The sequence below is a fragment of the Chelonia mydas genome, chromosome 3 (genome assembly GCF_015237465.2).
Source record: "Chelonia mydas isolate rCheMyd1 chromosome 3, rCheMyd1.pri.v2, whole genome shotgun sequence".
NCBI classification, from domain to species: domain Eukaryota; kingdom Metazoa; phylum Chordata; order Testudines; family Cheloniidae; genus Chelonia; species Chelonia mydas.
In genome coordinates, this window is record NC_057851.1 from 168,011,584 (window position 1) to 168,031,194 (window position 19,611).

Here is a 19,611-nt window from a genome sequence, read left to right on the forward strand (position 1 = left end):
GGATCAGGGACAGAATTCTCAAGTCACCACACGATCAAGACCATGGTGAGCCAAAAATATGTCTAATTACATATGTGGTAAACTTCAGTTCATAACTTTGTTATGGGGGGTGTGGGGTTGGGGTTTTGAAGATTTCAGGCATCTTTGGAATTCAATTAGTGCCATTCCTCATGAGGCAGCAGTCTTGCTGGTAGTCCTCTAGCCTAGTGGCTCTCAACCTTTCCAGACTACGGTACAGTACTGCTTTTAGGAGTCTGATTTGTCTTGCGTACCCCCCAAGTTTCAGTTCACCTAAAAACCACTTGCTTATAAAATCAGTCAGAAAAATACAACAGTATCACAGCACACTGTTACTGAAAAATTGTTTACTTTTTACTTTTTTCCATATAATTATAAAATTAATCAATTGGAATATTCAGCATATAATCTAGAGAGCAGTATAAACAAGTTGTTGCCCATATGAAATTTTAGTTTGTACTGACTTTTCCAGTGTCTTACGTAGCCTTTTGTAAAACTAGGCAAATATCTAGATGAGTTGATGTACTCTCTGGAAGACTTCTGCGTACCCCCCAGGGGAAAGCATACCCCTGGCTGAGAACCACTGCTCTAGCCTAAGAGCTCACATTATAACTTCTAAAGATGTCCTAAACCTTTGGCTCAAAACAAACAGTCAAACTTGAACTCAGGTCTCCTTCACAGGCTGTTCTCCTTCAGGGGTTCTGAAATAAGCTACAGAGAGGGCTTAGGATGGGGGTGAATATGGAGGCACATGAATGTGGCAAAAAATTTGCCTCATTTTTGTGACCAAATGGAACTGCTCTAGAATTTGACCCAGAGAGATTTTTAACTTTTTAAATTATGCTTTTTCTAGCCTGTGGAAAAACACCCTTACTTGATGTGATAACCTGTCGAGATCATGGTGGCAAAATTAAGTCTGGCCAAATCATAATCAATGGACAACCCAGTACTCACCAGCTTGTTAAGAAATGCATTGCACATGTGCGGCAGGATGATCGACTACTACCCAACCTAACTGTCAAAGAAACATTATTATTCGTTGCAAAACTGCGGCTCCCGAAGACTTTTTCAGACTCACAAAGGGAAAAAAGGGTAATTAGAGCTGCTGGGGAAAAAAATAAAGTTGTCAGAAATGCATTTGACATAATTATCCAAGTATGTTTGGGGTAAGAACAGTTAAATTGAACTGGGCATTTGTTGTGTAAGTCATAAAGTCTAAAGTTTGATTTGTCTATTTTTGCTTATAAATAGGTTTTAATTTTTTTTGCTCCCAGATAGAAGGCTGCAGTTGTTCCAAATGGCAATTTAGGGAAAGCTTTATGGAAGCTAAAATGAGAAATGAATTGCTGAATTTTTAGAAAATGTTACCTCTGAGAAAGTCAAGGTTTGTTTTAAATGGCTATTGATCAGATAGCACAGTAATATTTGAATGACGATTAAAGCCAAACGTAATTTTGGACTGTGCATTATACTTAATGATTAAACAACTAACCCTTGCTTTATCCTGGAACCACCAGGTGGAAGATGTTATAGCAGAACTGCGGTTACGACAGTGTGCAAACACAAGAGTAGGGAATGAATACATCCGAGGTGTGTCTGGGGGAGAAAGGCGAAGGGTAAGCATTGGAGTGCAGCTGCTATGGAACCCTGGTGAGCATAAAGTCATTCATCTTAATTAAACCACAAAACCAGATGGGGGAGGAGGGGGTTTACATTAGTAAGGGAAATACCCCCCCCACCCCACTGGCTGCAGCAATTGTGCCTATTTACATTTTAAATACAAGCAAGGAATATTATTTACTTGGACATTAGTGGCTTTATTATGCAGTTTATTGACCTAATCTGCTCCCATTTAAGTCACCATAAGAATTTCTGTTAACTTCAGTGGCATCAGAATCAGAACCTATATCTTGTAATCTCCTTTCCAGTGTTATGTGCCCAGTCTTTCAAACTCCTGTGCACACTAGTAGTCCTGTTGACTTCAGCTGGGCTACTTGTGAGAGTAAAGATTATGTTAGTAACAATCTGTAGGATCAGAGTACTAGATGGTAATCTCAGTGCCTGTGGCTACACTAGGATTTTTCAGATTTGTAAATTACCCCAGGCAGTGAAAACTGCAATGCAGAGAAAACTCAGGCAGGCTAAGTTGTTCTTTACACCTGTTCTCACTAGCCAACATGGTGGTAATAAAGCCTAATCCATGTCTACATTGAAGTTTCTATCAGTACCCTTGCCTTCTTTAGGAAACATGGGTCTGAATATTCCCAGTGTAGATAAGGCTATTTTTTCCACAATTACAGGAAAGGCAAAAAAAATGTTTTTCAGCATGTGCTGCTCAGGAAAAGAGGTATGTATTAATGCAAAACATTTTCTGTTTCCAGGAAAAGAAAAATTAAATACAAATTTTTCCTTTTTAGCACTTCAAACTCTATATTTACTCATAATAAGCTCTTCAGGGCAGGAACCATGGTCCAGATCCTCAAAGGGTTTTAGGTGGGAGCTACATGCCTAAATATCTTTTAGGATCTAGGTCCATGATTTTGTGTGTGCCTGTACAGCACTTGATACTACTTGGGGCCACTCGGTGCTATGGTAATATAAATAGTGAATAATACCAGGTCTCAAAATGTTTGACATTATCTCACTTGAGTTTTCAACAACCAGTTGCAAAGAAACCTTCAGATAGAAAATATTAATGTAGAACTTATTTCTCCTCTCTTCACTTTCATGCTCCTATTTTTTTTTTTATTTTTTTTTTTATAACTTTGGCTCTCTGGTTTTGAGGCGTTTACACACCCTGACACTGTGTGACTCGATGGAAGTGGTCTGAACACATAGAATATGAGTAGAAGTATTACCCTAAACTCTAACCACACTGAATCTACATCTCATGTAACACACAGTAACTCCTCGCTTAATGTTGTAGTTAAGTTCCTGAAAAATGCAACTTTGAGCGAAATGATATTAAGCGAATCCAATTTCCCCATAAGAATAAATGTAAATAGGGGGGCTAGGTTCCAGGGAAATTTTTTTCACCAAACAAAAGACTATATTATATATATATATATATATATATATATATATATGTACAGCATAAGTTTTAAACAATTTAATACTGTACACAACAATGGTGATTGTGAAGCTTGGTTGAGGTGGTGGAGTCAGAGGGTGGAAGAGGGTGGGATATTTCCCGGGGAATGCCTTAGTGCTAAATGATGAACTAGCACTCGGCAGAGCCCTCAAGGGTTAACACTTTGTTAATGTAGTCTCACACTCTACAAGGCAGCACAAATGAAGGGAGGGGATGGCAGACAGAGACAGAGACACACACCCTGTGTGTGGGAGAGAGAGATACGCATTGCCCCTTTAAGTATGCTGACCGCACTCTAAGTACACTGCCTTTTTAAGTAGATCAGGAAATTGAGAAAGCAGCTGCAACCAGCAAGCTCCCTCCATCCTGAGCCCTGTTGTATGCCCCCCCCGGCCCCGCTCAATGGAGATGGGATAAGCAGGAGCGGGGGGGGGACACCCTGACATTAGCCCCTGTCTTCCCCCCACCCCTGCACAGCAAGCAGGAGGCTCTGGGAGCAGCTCCAAGGCAGAGGGCAGGAGCAGCACACGGCAGTGGGGGGAGGGACACCTGAACTGCCCAGCAATTGATAGCCTGCTTGGCGACTGCTGCACAGGGAACTTAGGGGAGCCGATAGGGGGGCTGCTGGTCCAGGCTGGTTCCAAGCCCCCACCAGCTAGCTCCAACGGGCTGCTCTTCCTGCAAGCAGTGGACAAAGCAGGCGGCTGCCAAACAACATTATAAGGGAGCATTGCGCAACTTTAAACATGCATGTTCCCAAATTGATCAGCAACGTAACAACAAAACAATGTTAACCAGGACGACTTTAAGTGACAAGTTACTGTACATGGAAATATACAGAACTGACTACTGTTACGTTCTTGTATCTATTATATAAAGCTGGAAGTTAGGAGAAAAACACTGGAAATTAAAATATGGGGCCTAAATCTACTCCCATTGAAAATCAATGCCAATTCTTATTGATTTCTGTGGGAGCAGGATTGGGACTACAGGAAATGGTTTGGTAATGTGGAGAAAGAACTTTAGGGAAGGGAATTTTCTCCTTGTTAAATAATACTTGATCTTGCTGCTTTAAAAAAATCTTTAAAAATGTATCAATACGATTTTACGTACTGGTGCCATTTCACATGCAACACAAAATCAAACAATGCTTCCCATCATCGCCTTTTCTCTTTGACAGGAATACTGATACTTGATGAACCCACATCTGGACTAGATAGTTTTACTGCTCACAATCTTGTGATTACACTGTCCAGGCTTGCCAGAGGAAACAGATTAGTTCTCCTTTCAGTTCACCAGCCCCGATCAGATATCTTCCAACTCTTCGATTTAGTTCTTCTGATGACCTCTGGAACTACCATCTATTCTGGAACAGCCCGGAACATGGTCCAATATTTCACAGAAATAGGCTATCCCTGCCCAAAATTCAGCAATCCTGCAGATTTCTATGGTTAGTATCAAATGGGATTAAACAAATACAAATGGGGTGCATGAAATCATTTATTTTCATAAGCTTATGTAATGCACTGATTTTTATTGAATTACATTTGGATACTGTCCGATAGGTGACTTATAAACCGATGCTGTATCAGAGCTCTTGTTACTCTTTGCTGGAGTAACAGTTTAAAAATAAGTGGAATTGTATGGCAAAACCAACCTTAAGTGACTGTGTATGTGACAATCCATCCACCCCTGCAAAGTATGGCTAATGTTTGTACTTGCTTTGTTTCACACACGGTTAGTCCCACATTTTACATGCTCTGGAGCTTTCTGCACCTAGTACAAAGTAAGGGAGCCAATCAGTTGCTCTTCTTCAGAGATCTCTTTACCTTCTGGTTTCCAGGGTGGGAAACTGGTTTCCTAAGGTAAGTAACTTCACTACTTCCTGGGTGGGGGAGCATTATGGGGGCTATAGGAGTTCCCTGTTTTCCCTGTTGTGGGATACTTGGCGGGGGGGGGGGGGGGCGAACTGCCAGTACTTGGTTCCTCTTGGCAAAGAAATCTGAAGTCACTGTCCCAGGTTCCTCCCTGGAGTTGCCAGTTTCTTGGAGGTGTTACTCCTGGCTTTGCCTGGCCCATGCCCCAGTGGCTCAGAGGGCTATGTGCAGCTCAGGGAAAATCTTACCCTGCAGGACTCTGAGGCAGATGCTCAATCCTGTGGTCCCCAGTCGGCTGGGGCCCAGCGGACGTAGGCCGCCTTGCTGCAGGGCGACCCCTCTAGGTGTGTCTGGAGTTGTGCTGGGGGAGCTAGCTCCAGCACTCAGGGAAGGAAAGCTGCAGTCACTGGTGGAGGCCTGGACTTGGAGCACAATGAGGCTCGCCCCACCTCAGGCCTGCGCCCAGGGTGAACAGCACCTCCACCTGGGGAGACGCTGTCTCAGAGGCACTCTGGGAAGTCTCCCTGTCATTTGGCCTTCTCTAGGCAAGATCTTTGTGGTTAGTGTCCTTCAGGATGCTGACCACAGAGACGCTACCTTGAGTGTAGCCCTCCAAACACACTGGTGTCCACACATGCAGAACTATGGCTAGAGTGTCACTGGGCACGTCTCTAGTCCTCTCTCCTTGGCCACAAGGGCCTGTGAGTAGCAGCCAAACAGCAGCAGCCAGAACCCCCCTCCCATTAGCCTGGGGCAGCCTCCTTAGCTGGGCACCCGAAGTGTTCTCCAGCTGGTAGCAGCCAGATTCCCCAGCTCAGGGTCAGTAGCAGGGGCTGGAAGTAGGATTGCCAACCCTCTGGGATTGTCCTGGAGTCTCCAGCAATTAAAGATGAGTCTTTAATTAAAGATTATGTCATTTGATGAAACCTCCAGGCATATGTCCAACCAAAATTGGAACCCTAGCTGGAAGACCAATTAGAACCCTCCACCTAGTCCAGGACAAGGAGTAGCCAGACTTACCTGGCCACCAACCAGGGGTTTGCCAGAGGCAGTCAGGAGCACAACTATTCCTCTATTCCAGCAGCTCAGTCCATGCGACGACCTTATTAGCCTTACACCAGGATATTTACTGCGAATTATTTAAATAATGGGTTGCATATTCATTAATATGCAACTAAGGGTTTGTATATTTGCTTAAATTCTCCAGATTTCTGATCCGTCAGCCTTAATGGGTATGGAGAAATGGAGTGTCTGAAGGATTCCAGCCCTTCTACTTGGGGGAAAATGGTGCTATAGCGGAGAAAAAAATAGTGTTTTAGTGGAGATTTTCAAAAGCTTGTCTTTCATCCTGTCCTGTGTACCGGGAGCACTGGAGATATTTTGTGCTACTTGTCTCAAAGCTGAATACTGTAAATTAGCTGATCACATCCTAAAGTGAGAGATCACATCCTAAATGTAATGTATTGTGTCTTCGTTCATGGAGTAATCTGTTTAGACTGCCTTTGGACTCATGGAACAATCATGGTCAAATTAGCAGTTTATCTGCTCCTTGCCCTGAGCCTTGATCATCTGTTTATGCAGTGTAATTTATCACTCTGTAAACCATAGCTGGCCAAGCTTGTATGCCCCTATGCTCAACTTGATTGTTGAACTATGATTGTTTGGGCATTTGGATGTGATGGGATGGGATAACATTTGAACACTGCATCTGATCAATTCCAAAATTTTAGCAAATGTTCTATGTCTCAATGGGCAGAACCCCATTGATTTGGGGGAAAATTGGAAAACTGGAAGGAAGAAATGGGGACACACAGAGTCCCGATATCTGGTTAGCAGACTTGTCCCCTTCAACTACCCCTGTAATTGTCTATAGAGCAAAGAACCTGTTGATAGCAGCCACTAACATATATCTCCCCATCTCAGTTTAAAATTTTGATACCCTGAATGACTTAGCTCCCAGACAGGTAAATAAATAAATAAGGATGGTTGAGGGGCAAGGGAGAAAAGGAGCACACACAGAATCCTGGTGGAGAAGAGAGTGGTGGACCTTTATACGGGAGGAGGGGAGGCACATGGAGCCCTTGGAATGGGGAAGAAGAGGGTACAGTGGTAGAGGGGGAGGGAGCTGTTGGGGACACTCAGAGCCCCTGTATGTGACAAATGGGGCATGCAAGGGCAGACTAAGCCCTCTAGCCACTAGCTTGCATTCCCAAACTAGAAAAAAAATGTATTTATACCATAATAGTAAAATATAATGTTGTAGTGTCAACCTGAAAAGCGTCCACTTTTTCCTTCGGCAATTAGATAATGTTAATTCAGGATTTGCATGTTGTCTAGAGAAAATTTAGGGAACACACTGCAGATACTGAAGTAATGGTATTGAGTTATGTAGAGCGATTGACAAACATTTTAAGAGTGACCACTGTCGCACCATATCATACATATGTGCTATAATTAGGTAGGTTCTATTGACGATGAAATTTATTACTAGCAATACATATATGAGTAAATTATCATATCTTAGGTATGTAGACCCATATCAGATACTGTCTTGCAGTTGATTTGACCAGCATTGATAACCGGAGCAAAGAGAAGGAGATGGAAAGTCAGAAAAGGGCAAGGTCACTTGCCACCTTGTTCTGGGAGAAGGTCAAAGATGTTGATGATTTCTTATGGAAAGCTAATGAAGGAGACTGTGTGACGACTGTTTACAGTGATCAAAGGTAAAATAACAATGTTATTTATAAAAAGAACGTGATATGCTTGATCTGAAACAGCTTCTGAAATTGAGCTACTCCCGTTTTCTCTCTCTTTGCTTTTGAACAGTTCCCTTTTCACTCCAGAAGAGGTGATTAACATGCATTCCCATTCAACTGATCAGTTACCAGGTGGCTTAAAGCAGTTTACTGTATTATTCAGGTAATCTTATTTTAAAAAGAAACTGATGTCTTGCAGGAATAACATTTAAAAGTGCAAAGGAAATGAATGTTAAGAGAGAAGCATGAAGGGCAAGCTGAACATAGGCTGAAAGTCTGGAGAAAGCTGGTCATGGGTTTGTGTCACACTGGAATGTAGCAGTTGTTATATCAAATCTGACCATACGTCCATCCCATATCCTGCCACTCTTACTTCATTCTTCAGAAGAAGGCAGCCACACCTTTCCTTGATAAATCTAGCCAACTGCACCATGCTCCCCCAAGCAAGGGGATTCAAGAAATTTCATCAACTCATTTTGACTAAGACATCATGAGACATGTGATTTGTTTATCCTTATTTTAGCATGATTGTTACTGGTGGTGGCTGCTGTAGTTGGCTGTGAAATTCACTAGTATTTTCACAATTACTCAAAAAATTTTAATTAACTGGCTTAATGTGTCTGGAGTACCACTACTATCTGCTGGGTCAGTGGTGGGCAAACTTTTTGGCCCGAGGGCCACATTGGGGAATAGAAACTGTATGGCGGGCCATGAATGCTCACAAAATTGGGGTTGGGGGTGGGGCTGGGGATGAGGCGTTTGGGATGTAGGAGGGTGCTCTGGGCTGGGACTGAGTGGTTTGGAGGGTGGGATGGGGATCAGGGCTGGGGCAGGGGCACAGGTTCTGGCTGGGGTGCAGGCTCTGGAGTGGGGCTGGGGATGAGAGGTTTGGGGTGCAGGAGGCTGCTGGGATCAAGGGGTTTGGAGAGCAGGAGGGGGATCAGGGCTGGGGCAGGGAGTTGGGGCTTGGGAAGCTTAGGGGGTGCAGGTTCTGAGCTGCACTTACCTCAAGCAGCTCCCGGAAGCAGTGGCATGTCCCTTCTCCAGCTCCTATGTGGAGGTGCTGCCAGGCGGGTCTGCACTCTGCCCTATCTGCAGGCACTGCCCCTGCAGCTCCCATTGGAACGCGTGGAAGCTGGAGCAAGGCCATGCTGCGGCTTCCGGGAGCCTCGTTTTTACAGCCCCTGACCCTGCGCCCCGGCTGGAGCGGGGCCAAGCTGCATGGTGTGGCTCACGGGGCGGATTCAGCCTGCGGGCCATAGTTTGCCCACCTCTGTGCTGGATCATGCCAGAATTATTTAACGGTGTGTCATTTATCCATAAACAAGGATTCTGCTTTAGCTCACATGATTGGATCTATATTTTGGAGCTGGAGGATCTGATTTCTATCCCCACTTCTACCATGAATTTCCCAATGACCATGCTATCTAGAATGATGAAACATGAAGTGCTAGCTGGCCAGAGATTTGTTACAATAGTTTTGATTTGTACTATACATGTTCCTGTCCAAAAGGCCAAATTCTCGTCCCATCTGAAGTCAATGTGGTTCCATATGTGTCAATGATAAGAGAATCAGGCCAAATTATCTAAATGTAGTTTAACTGGCATTATTAGCTATTATAGTGTCTTATGGTCAGTGTTGTTGTTTTTCTTAGTCGTCAAATCTCCAGTGACTTCAGAGATCTTTCAACGTTATTAATCCATGGATCTGAGGCCCTTCTAATGTCATTATTAATTGGATTCTTATACTATGGTCATGACAAAACCAAGCTATCTATTCAGGACACAGTAGCACTGTTGTTTATGATAGGTGCACTAATCCCCTTCACAGTGCTTTTGGATGTTATTGCAAAATGTAAGTGTCTGTCAGTTTTAGTGATAATGCTTTAAGACAATCAAACAAAATAATACTTAAATTACTAATGAAAAATGTATTGACTATGGGCAGTTCTAGCATGAAATATACCTGTCTGTTTCTGTTTTATACTGTAGGTCATTCAGAAAGAGCTATGCTTTATCATGATTTAGAAGATGGGATGTATACTGTTACTCCCTACTTCTTTGCTAAGGTAATTGGTTTCAGCTGTCAAGAAAAGTGTATATCTGGTTTTAACATGAAAAGTAAAAGCCTTGTGTGTGGGTGAGGAAATTTTGTTCAGACTTCACACTTATCATGCCTGTCATCTAAAGCAGTCATCATGCTTCCCAAACATTTATTAACTAATTAATTAAGCCTCACAATGCTCTTAAAGCATCTGTCTCCATAAACCATGAGCCTGGCCCTAGGTCAGAAAGTAGTCAAGGTCCAAGAGGATCCTTTCACTGGCTGCTCTTAGACTGCTGGGACAAGGGGATTTGTAAGTCTCACTGGGTGGGATAGGGCAGGAGATGGAAAAGCCTTAGGTCAGATCAAACTAGGGGAGTTATTCTCTGTTGTCTAACCAATGAGCTGTCAGGCTGCAGGGGCTGTCACACTTTCCCCCTTTAAGGAAAATGAGCCCTTTTGTGTTGTTGGAGGTGCAGGTGTAATCTTCCACCATTCACTGGCCAGTCCCACGAGTAGAGAAATGGTAAAAGTGGGTCTTTGACTAAAGAGGGCTGTGGCTTATCATTGCCCTCTGTGCTAATGGGTGAGAGAACAAGGTCAGCATTACCATTTAGGCAATCAAGGTAGAGATGTTTGTTTTCAATGGGCAATAGTTGTTTCATAGGAAACAGACATCATTGAAGGGCAAGCACCATCACTTTCACTTCGGGTTGCCCCTGGTTGAGGTGGTGGGGCAAAGTCCAATGACTCAAGTGTATAATTTAGAGAGTGTGGCTAGAAATCAGACTGGATGATTGCTTTCACAATGCGTCTTTGACTTGGTGTTCAGCAAGGGGTACATTTTTAAAGGGGTCTCACCGTGGCATAAATTTGTGGTTGCAATTATTTGTGACCCAGTTTTGCTGTTAGTCACGTTGAACACAAATGGCATTTATATGATTTCCAGATGCTGGACAGCGGACGTGTTTTATTATTTGTTCCCTCAAGAGCTTCTATCCATAGTTTTGGCTCCCAAAGTCGTTTTTTAAAAAAAATTGTCTCTAAAATAACAAGCCTGGAGTCAGTTCTGAAGCACAACTTGGTGCCAACTTTGGGAATGCTGAAAAGGAAATGTGTTTTGGATAGTTTTACATACCTTTTTTTCTGCATACCTCATTGTTGAAGTGCTGTTGTGAGTTTAGTAACATGAAGAGACCGGTGTTACAGAAGAATCTTTGTAAATGCTGCAGTCTGACACAAAATAGCAATGCTTGGTGTACATGCATCCATTAGATACCTTCTCATCACTTTGATTGAGAAGTATGTAGCATAAAAAAGTGACATAGAATGTGGCAATTTCATCTTTCACCTTTGAGGGCCAAATTTTGTTTGACCCAATAGTGATTGGAGAAAACCACCATATTAAATGTATGGAGCACAATTGTTTCCGAAAAAACATTACGAAGATACTTTTTAAAATATGCTTTGTTATTGCCAGAGCTGAGGCTAACCCCTTCCTTTAGGAAAGCTCTGCCCGCCACAGCATCTGTAATTTAGATTTCCATTCCTAAACAAGATTTAAAACCCCCATGAGTGGTTCTGGGGAAAAAAATATTCTTTGTAGTTCATAGACAATACAGTTTTCACAATGAAATTATATCAATTTTTTTATGAATCGTAGCAGTAGAGGTATCCTATTAAGTGACCTTCAAGTACACTCCTACTTAACTCCCATGGGTGAAGTGATTACATCACTACATATGCCTTTTATTACTTATGTATGAAAAATTTAATATTTTTGTTTTCCAATGGATTAACTCAGTGATTCTCAAACTGTGGGTCGGGAGCACCAAAGTGGGTCGCAACCCCTTAAAATGGGTCACCAGGGCTGGCTTAGACTTGCTGGGGCCCAGGCCTGAAGCTGAAGCCTGAGTGCCACCACCTGGGGCTGAAGCTGAAGCCCGTGGGAGTCGGGGCTCAGGTTACAGGCCCCCAGCCTGGGACTGAAGCCCTTGGGCTTTGGCTTTGCCCCCCCCAGGGCAGGAGGACTCAGGTGGGCTCAGATTTCAGTCCCCCCTCCTGGGGTCATGTAGTAATTTTTGTTGTCAGAAAGGGGTCACGGTGCAATGAAGTTTGAGAAGCCCTGGATTAACTAGTTTGCAAAACGTGCTGCCCCCAACTGTAGGCAAAAACGAGGAAGAAGGGACGAATGATCTTCCTAGTGGATGATTTGAAGTGTATTCGTCGTAAAGATTCAACAGAATTTGAACTAAAATACATTTGCAGAGACTCATTAGTGGCATTATTGCCATCAGGTTTATGAGCTTTTATGGGAAATGTCTTAGATTCCCAGAAACTGACAAACTGTAAGAAAACAAGGCATATAATCCTTAACAAGAAGCCTGTCAGTTTTAGGTTTTAGTTATAGAAAATGTCACAACTAGAAACAGAAGGAAAAGTAGCTAGGATCCTCCTTTTTCTGTTTTTTTTAAGTGTGTCACTGAAGAAGGTGATCACATTTTAATAGGTTATTTCCTGCAAAATATTAAAAAATACATATATTAATATGAGAAAGTTCAGTGGTTTTTTTCCTGTCAACAGATTTTGGGGGAGCTCCCAGAACACTGTGCTTTTGTAATAATTTATGGAGTTCCTATCTACTGGCTGACAAATCTCAATCCTGAACCAGAACATTTCCTCCTTAACTTCCTGGCAGTCTGGCTTGTGGTTTTCTGTGCCCGAGCAATGGCACTATGGATGGCAGCACTGCTCCCAACACTGCAGTTGTCAGCCTTCTTTGGCAATGTCCTTTTCACAACCTTCTTCCTGAGTGGCGGTTTCGTGGTACGCCTAGAAAGCCTGTGGCTAGGTAAGACTGGCAAGTGCAGTCATAACTGACAACTACTTACAGCTTTTGTAAATCATAGGCAATGTTTTTGAGGCATTATGGCCTAGTGGATAGAATACTGGACAGGAACTCAGCTAACCTGGGTTCTAATCACAACTCTTCTGTTGTCTTATAGGGTGGTGTTGGACAATACAGTTCATCACTATGTGCCTCAGTTTCCCCATCCATCTATAAAATGGGAATAATATCTACAATGCTTTGAGATCTGTGGATAAAAAGCACTATTTAAGAATGTATTATATGTACTGTACATTATTTTTGTTCTGTTCCAGGGTTTGTAAATATATAACTAATTCAAAGATGAGTACAAAACCTGTCTCACTGATAAATTCAAATTACACTCAAGGCTACATTATAAGTGTAATTTAGAAAGCCTTTAACACAGAATTTAGCACTGTCACGTAACAGATAGAAACAGAATATGAGTTGCTTTGCTACTGTAGTATTTGAACTGTCAAGTTAAATATTTAAAGAAAAGAAATTTAGGATACAAAACTTAAATGAAAAATAGTTTAAAAAAATCAACATTTTTACTAATAATGCTTATTTAGTTTTAGCTCGACTTGTACAATGAATATAGATGTCTCAATTGTACTGGTTTCAGAGTAGCAGTTTATGGTCAGTTTTAGTCAATATCAGGTTCTCAAAGCACAAGGACAGAACTCCAATGTCTGAACTACATAATAAGCATTTGTTAGAGTGCAATTTAAATAAAGCTTTATTGGAATATTTTCAAAAATCACGGAGACCTTTCTATTAGTTTTACATTTTGTAAAGCCTTGTTTGTTTTTAAAACAAAACTTAAAATTTTAGTCAGATTTGACCTGAGTCTGTCCTCTTTTATATTTTATTACTGGAACAAAGTGGCTCTGTAAAATATATAAAATAAAAACAAACCAACAAATCAAAAAACCTTATAGCAACTGGGGATGTGCAAAAAGCCTTCCAGAAGAGCTACAGTCCTTTTTTTGCCATCCTCAATTCTTCATCCAGTTTTGGGTATCACATTTCTATTCATATTGAATTTGTGTGGACAAACGAATCAAAGACTTAGCTGATATGAGGATGTTGATTCCTTCAACCTACATAGACATGGCGTTAGATACAATAGGTTCATTTTGTGTGTTTATATTAAGACAGATTCCTCCCTTTCTTTCTCCACCCCTCCTACCGTCTTTTCCAGTTCCATTTTGGATTTCTAAAATATCTTTTGTCAGATGGAGTTACGAAAGCCTGATGCAAATTCAGTTCACTGAACTCACATACCAAATGACCGTTGGAAATGTTACCTTTCAAATCCCAGGGAAACTTGTAAGTCAGTCTCCCAGAGAGATTTTTATATTTGATAAATAATTTGAGGAATAGCTACTAAGGCATTTATTATTGTAGTTGACTAAATGATATATGCCTTGATTCTGCAAAGCACTCTTAGGGCGTGCTTATGCTCATTGACTTTGCTAAATTGGAGCCATAGTGCATGCTGTTTGACCTTTGGCATAAGCCTGAGCTGCATCACCACCATGGTTTGGTAGGATTATATGACTGCTCCCTTTCCCTGTCAACTCGCTATCTGACCCCCTACATAGGCAAAGTGGGAAATGAAGTGGTCAGAGTTTGACAGAGCCATATTAAATTAGTCCCATCCCAGCATACAGGAGGGAGGGAAAGAGATTGAGATATGTTTCCCCCTCTACTAGGGAACCTTCAAAGCGTGCTTGAAGCAGTGCAAAAGGACGGGTGCCGGTTGCCGCAAGAATAAGGTTGAGAGCCACTGGTGTAGTGATTGAATATCTTGGCATTTCATTTTTGGAATGCCTGTTACTGTAGATGCTAAATGGAACGAGTCTGGTGGTCTCTCTTTGGTCCTCCAATAGATGTGTGTTCATATACTGAAGACACCATATCATACAGCACAAATGGCAGCCTCTGCTTGAGGCAGGTCCATGCAGTGGCAGATTTGTGTCACAATATTTACATGGTGCCTTGCTATCTGGGGAGGGGGAAAATGAAATAGATTTTTAAAGAGCAAATAAAGCAATAATTCCCTTCACAAACCTCAGCTACACATTTGTTGGATAACAACGTTTAGAAATAGAACTGTGTTCCTCCTAGTGATACACTTGTTGAGAGATGTGACAAAGCTGATCCTGCTGTAATTGAAAATAAGAACATAAAAGCCACCAGGGGCAAGGAAAGAAGAGGAGCAAAACTAAGGAGATGTGAAACTTTGCACATCCATTTTAAAGAGGTTTTTAATTACTATTTTGTGATGTCTGTGCTTACAGGTAATTCAGGCTATGAATCTGGACTCGTATCCTCTCTATGCAAGCTACCTCATCCTCGTCGGTATTATTAGTGGTTTCATGGTTTTATACTACTTATCTCTGAGGTTTATCAAGCAGAAATCAAATCAAGATTGGTAACAGGTAAAAATGAAGTAAAATATTAGCGCTAGTGGGTGGTAGGTTATTGTGACTCTTGTAAAACACCTGTCCACTCCCTCACCACAAAAGGGATCTCACCTTTTATACTTCACACTGTCCATATGTTTTATTAATACCCTACAGCAAAGATATACTGTAAAAAATCATTCTTTTAATATCACATTGTTTTATGTAAACCACTGGATGGCAGCAGAATACAGACAGTTGAAAGCCAGCTTCAGAATCTTTGACTCTGTGCTGTAAGTGGTAAAAAAAAAAAAAAAACCCTACTAAAAATTGTGCCTTCCACATTTTTTCCTTTTGACATCATCATTATATAGGTGACAAGATGCATGTCACTCAGATATATGTTTTAGTTCAAGAATATGGGGCAGATCCTCAGCTGGTGTAAACCAGTGTAGCTCCCTTGACTTAAATGCACTTACACCCATTTACACCAACTGAGGACCTGGCCCATAGTTTCTGAATATTGATCATATACTTAATTTGGAGACTCAGAGTAACAGTATAATGAAAATAATGATCTACATTTTTCAACATCTCTCACCCACAAAGATCCCAGTATATACACTATATATAAATCACTTCACTCAGTGCAAGAGAGCAGAGAGAGAGAATGTTAACTTTGTAACAAAGCCATTTAGGACAGGAGATTAAGCGTATGATTTCATTGAAGCTACGGAAGCGTTTTATGTAGGCAGAAGGTAATGATCCAAACCAGAGAGTTAGAATTCCAGTGTAAAGGAGTTAAAAATAACTCAGAACAATTGTTCAATGTTTCAGAGATTCTGCATTTGTATTTTATTTGCATGTTGTTGATGCAGTTTTGTTGACTGTATGGATGATTCCTTGTTACAACTCAACGTGTCACTATGTATTATACTGCCATTGTCTATAATTGACAATATTAATAAACTGTCATGATAACAAAAAAAAAACAATGATCATCATCCCCCTGCATGCAAACAGTCAGTGTTTTAGCAGTTTACTAAGTCTGTATCCTCACATTCTTGGTGCTGAATACTCCCGGCCTGGTTTTTATTTTTATTTATTTATTTTTTTAACAGGTTGATGGTGCATTCAACGAATGCCTGTATTTGTGCATCTAGTTACACGCTTACATGTAACGCACACAGGTTATGCAACGACCACGACTGCTCACACAGATTAGACACGGTGTGTGCAAGTGGCTGCACTTAGCAGTTTCCACGTGAAATTACCTCTTTTCCCTGTGCAGTCATACTAAGTGCATGTATAAATCAGATTTTAACTTTGTTTAAAAAACAGGACACGATTTGGATGCATTCCTAAATATCTGTATGTTTATAAATCTCCTGTTCTCATTTCAATCATTGTAATACTTCAGTTCATGGAAAACATACTTTAATTAGTTATAATGCAGTGGACATGATATAAATACACTTTTTTTTAAAAAAGGGAACATCTCAAAAAATAATTTAAAAAAGAAATACCAGACACTGTTTCATTAGTTCCGTTCAGTGAATGGGGCTGTCACCGGGGTTGCACTGTAATCAACTCCCGGACAAAGCCCGGCCTGATGAGGTAAAGTAGAACTGAATGAACCAGATTCACCATTAGACAGAAGTAGGAATCCAGAACATGTCGAGGTTCTTTTTTGGTGAGTTCTACCTTTTTTTTTTTTTTTTAGTTTTCTTGTTAAAAAAAAAACAAATAGCCCCTTACCCCCCATTATTGCTTCTGCGGTTACCTTTGCTCTTGAAAAACATGACCAGAACTTACCCTAGTGCCATATTGAAAATGTCAGATTTCTACTGCTTTCTAATGGCAAAGCCAGTTCTTTCAGTCCTACTCAGCATCATTAAATTGTCAGTATGGCAGCTTCCTGTTTGATTCTTAATTATTCCTTTTTATTATATTTAAGACACTTAATTTTTTTAAAGTGGTTTACTCTTCTTGGTAATGATCTGTTGTGATTAGAATCTCTTTTATATTACATTGAAATTTTAAGGGTGTATATTGGTACTTCTATTCTAAACCTCTATTCCTAAGGTATTTAGAGGATTAAATTCTAGGCTGACTCTCTGTTGTGAATTCACTTTGATGTTTAATAAAAAAAGGAGAGAGACAATGGGAGAAATTAAAGACAATAAGGGACAGCTCTGAATTTTAGGGGCATATTGTCATGAACAAAAATCCTCAGGCATCTAGATAAGAATATACCCATAGCCTTAACTTTGAATTTCCTTCCTTTTGTGAAATTAGGCAGGCTGTTGACATTATTTAAACAGTCTTTTTCATTTTAAATTCCACCCTCTTAACAGTATGTATGGGGACCAAGCGGTGTGAGTGTTTTAGCGGTAGTGTTATGACAAGGGTAGATGTATACATAATGGGACTCGAATCGTGAGCCTAGGAACAGCTGCCTTATGGCATGTTGGGGGAGAGCGATCACAGGAGGTAGCCAGCATGTATGTTTACATTAAAAAGGCTCACATTCTATATACTACAATTACATATGATCAGATCTTGTTCCCCTCCAGAAATGGGACCTTAATGCCTGGAGATACTAAAAGGTGGAAATAGTCTGTGACCATTGTTATAGACCACAGGGCCCTCTCCCCCCGCCCCCCAAAAAGTAGTCTTGAACTGGCAGCACTTAACTTTAATTGCTAGAGATCCCACCCCCTGAATCTGTGCCCAGAAGAGAGGAAAGGACAGGCCAGGGGAAAAGGTGGGTGGATGACATACAGCTTGGCCTTACTGGCCCTGTGGAGATCAAAGTGGAAAGATCGTACAGCACTAGAAAGAATTATTTTTCTTATAGGCCCCCTCTGTTGTGCTCTGTTACCCCAGGGATCTGGTGGGGGCATAAAGCCTCTATTGCAGACACCCCATGGGGTTTGTGAGTGTCTCTTGTGGCCTGTACAGTGCGGGAAGAGGGGTGGGAAACATTCACTTCCCCCCTAACTTTAATGTGCAATTGGGAAACCTTCTGCAGATTCCATCTTTCACCACCATCCAGCAGGATTTATTATAGGATGAGTAATGGGACCCAGGGTGGCTTTCATTGCATGGGGTAGTGAATATATGGGTAGCTGCATTGTAGCTTGCATCCTGTTCTATAAGGCATTAAACTCACTATACATTAACTGAGGGAATAACTTTCTAAAAAAGCAGAATTACATTTGGCTTAGGTAGATCAAGGGCAACATCCATGCAATGGATTTCAAATCTGATAAGTCTGTTCTTCCTCTATGCACAGAATTCCTTATCTGGCCCTCCTCATCATAGTATTCAGGTACCTCCTAATTTAATTACAAGAATGATCAACAAGCAAAACTTCCACTGATATCATTGGGAGTTATACACATACATGTGTAGAGTAGAATATCAGAGTCAAGATCCAGCCTGCGAATCTGGGAGCAGATTATGCTCAAGCTGCATTTCTATATGCAGGACTGTCTACTATGAAATCTCTCACTGCATCAACTAACTGTCCAGGATAAGCAGAGAATGTGCATCTAGTTATTTGAGCCCTTTATTGTCTTTAACGTCCTTTGCCATTTAACTCTAGATGTACACAAGTGGACAGGTTTCACATGTCATGGTGGTGCTGGAGAAAGATGGAAAAATGTCTTGCGATGTCATAAAAAAGCAATATAGTGGATTCTGAAAAAATGCATGTGACAGACCTAATTTAATTCTCAGCCCCCACCCCACGATTTTAGTAACTTAGAAAAACTTCATGTAACACAAGTGATGTATATTATATGTAGTGTAAGTGCTGTGATCCAATTTGTAATACACCTATGTATGACTACAATGGCTCTTCTTAATCCATTCACGGCTCTGAAACTTGTGAAGGCAGCTTTTACTTTAGCACCTACAGATTGGACATTGCTATTATTCCAAAACTCTTTCCAGGGATTTGCCTGCTTATCTTCCCCCCACCCTCCAATCTATTCTGGTTCTTTCACAACACTCATAACTGTGGTACCAGAGCACCCTTTATTAATTTATATTTCCTGGTTAAAGCACCCACTTGTTAAATGCAGGCTTTGAATATCTCCATATCACTGACAGTGTCTGAAATGACATAACATGTAAAGTGGCTGCTGAGCTCCCAGTGAGACATTTTGCAGACACTGGAATTGGCCAGTGGACGAGCTAATTGCAAACTGCTTTCATGTTTCAATTTAGACCACACTGTATCAGGCACAACAACTCAGGGTGTGAGAGTTTCAAGAAGCATGGCACAAAATACATGGAGCACCAATAACTGACTATAAACAGAACAGATATCAAAGCCTAGAAGCAAGGAAGCTTTGTTAATTAAAAGGACACTTAAAAATATCTTTTATGAAATTTTCCTGTGTTGTTACAAGCACCATCTAAGATCAGTATCACTGAAAGAAATTTTATTTTTTGTTTACTTTGTGTATTTGACAGAATTTGTGTAGCAGTTTTCCCTGTTTTTGTGGATCTTTCACATAGCAATTGGGGAAGACA

The 19,611-nt window shown here is 41.1% G+C and overlaps 1 protein-coding gene across 3 annotated transcripts in view; it reads left to right on the plus strand.

The window, feature by feature from the left end:
• LOC102933386 (cytoplasmic dynein 2 light intermediate chain 1) overlaps positions 1 to 19,611 on the plus strand; it is a 116,703-nt gene that overhangs the window by 95,580 nt on the left and 1,512 nt on the right. For all 3 annotated transcript variants that reach the window (XM_043543769.1, XM_043543770.1, XM_043543771.1), the window contains 10 exons: positions 872 to 1,110; positions 1,536 to 1,668; positions 4,290 to 4,559; positions 7,544 to 7,709; positions 7,813 to 7,905; positions 9,398 to 9,597; positions 9,735 to 9,811; positions 12,370 to 12,637; positions 13,860 to 13,987; positions 14,962 to 15,102. In XM_043543769.1, the coding sequence (XP_043399704.1) occupies positions 872 to 1,110; positions 1,536 to 1,668; positions 4,290 to 4,559; positions 7,544 to 7,709; positions 7,813 to 7,905; positions 9,398 to 9,597; positions 9,735 to 9,811; positions 12,370 to 12,637; positions 13,860 to 13,987; positions 14,962 to 15,099 (1,712 nt within the window). In that variant the 3' untranslated portion in view covers positions 15,100 to 15,102. The remainder of the gene's footprint in view (positions 1 to 871; positions 1,111 to 1,535; positions 1,669 to 4,289; positions 4,560 to 7,543; positions 7,710 to 7,812; positions 7,906 to 9,397; positions 9,598 to 9,734; positions 9,812 to 12,369; positions 12,638 to 13,859; positions 13,988 to 14,961; positions 15,103 to 19,611) is intronic.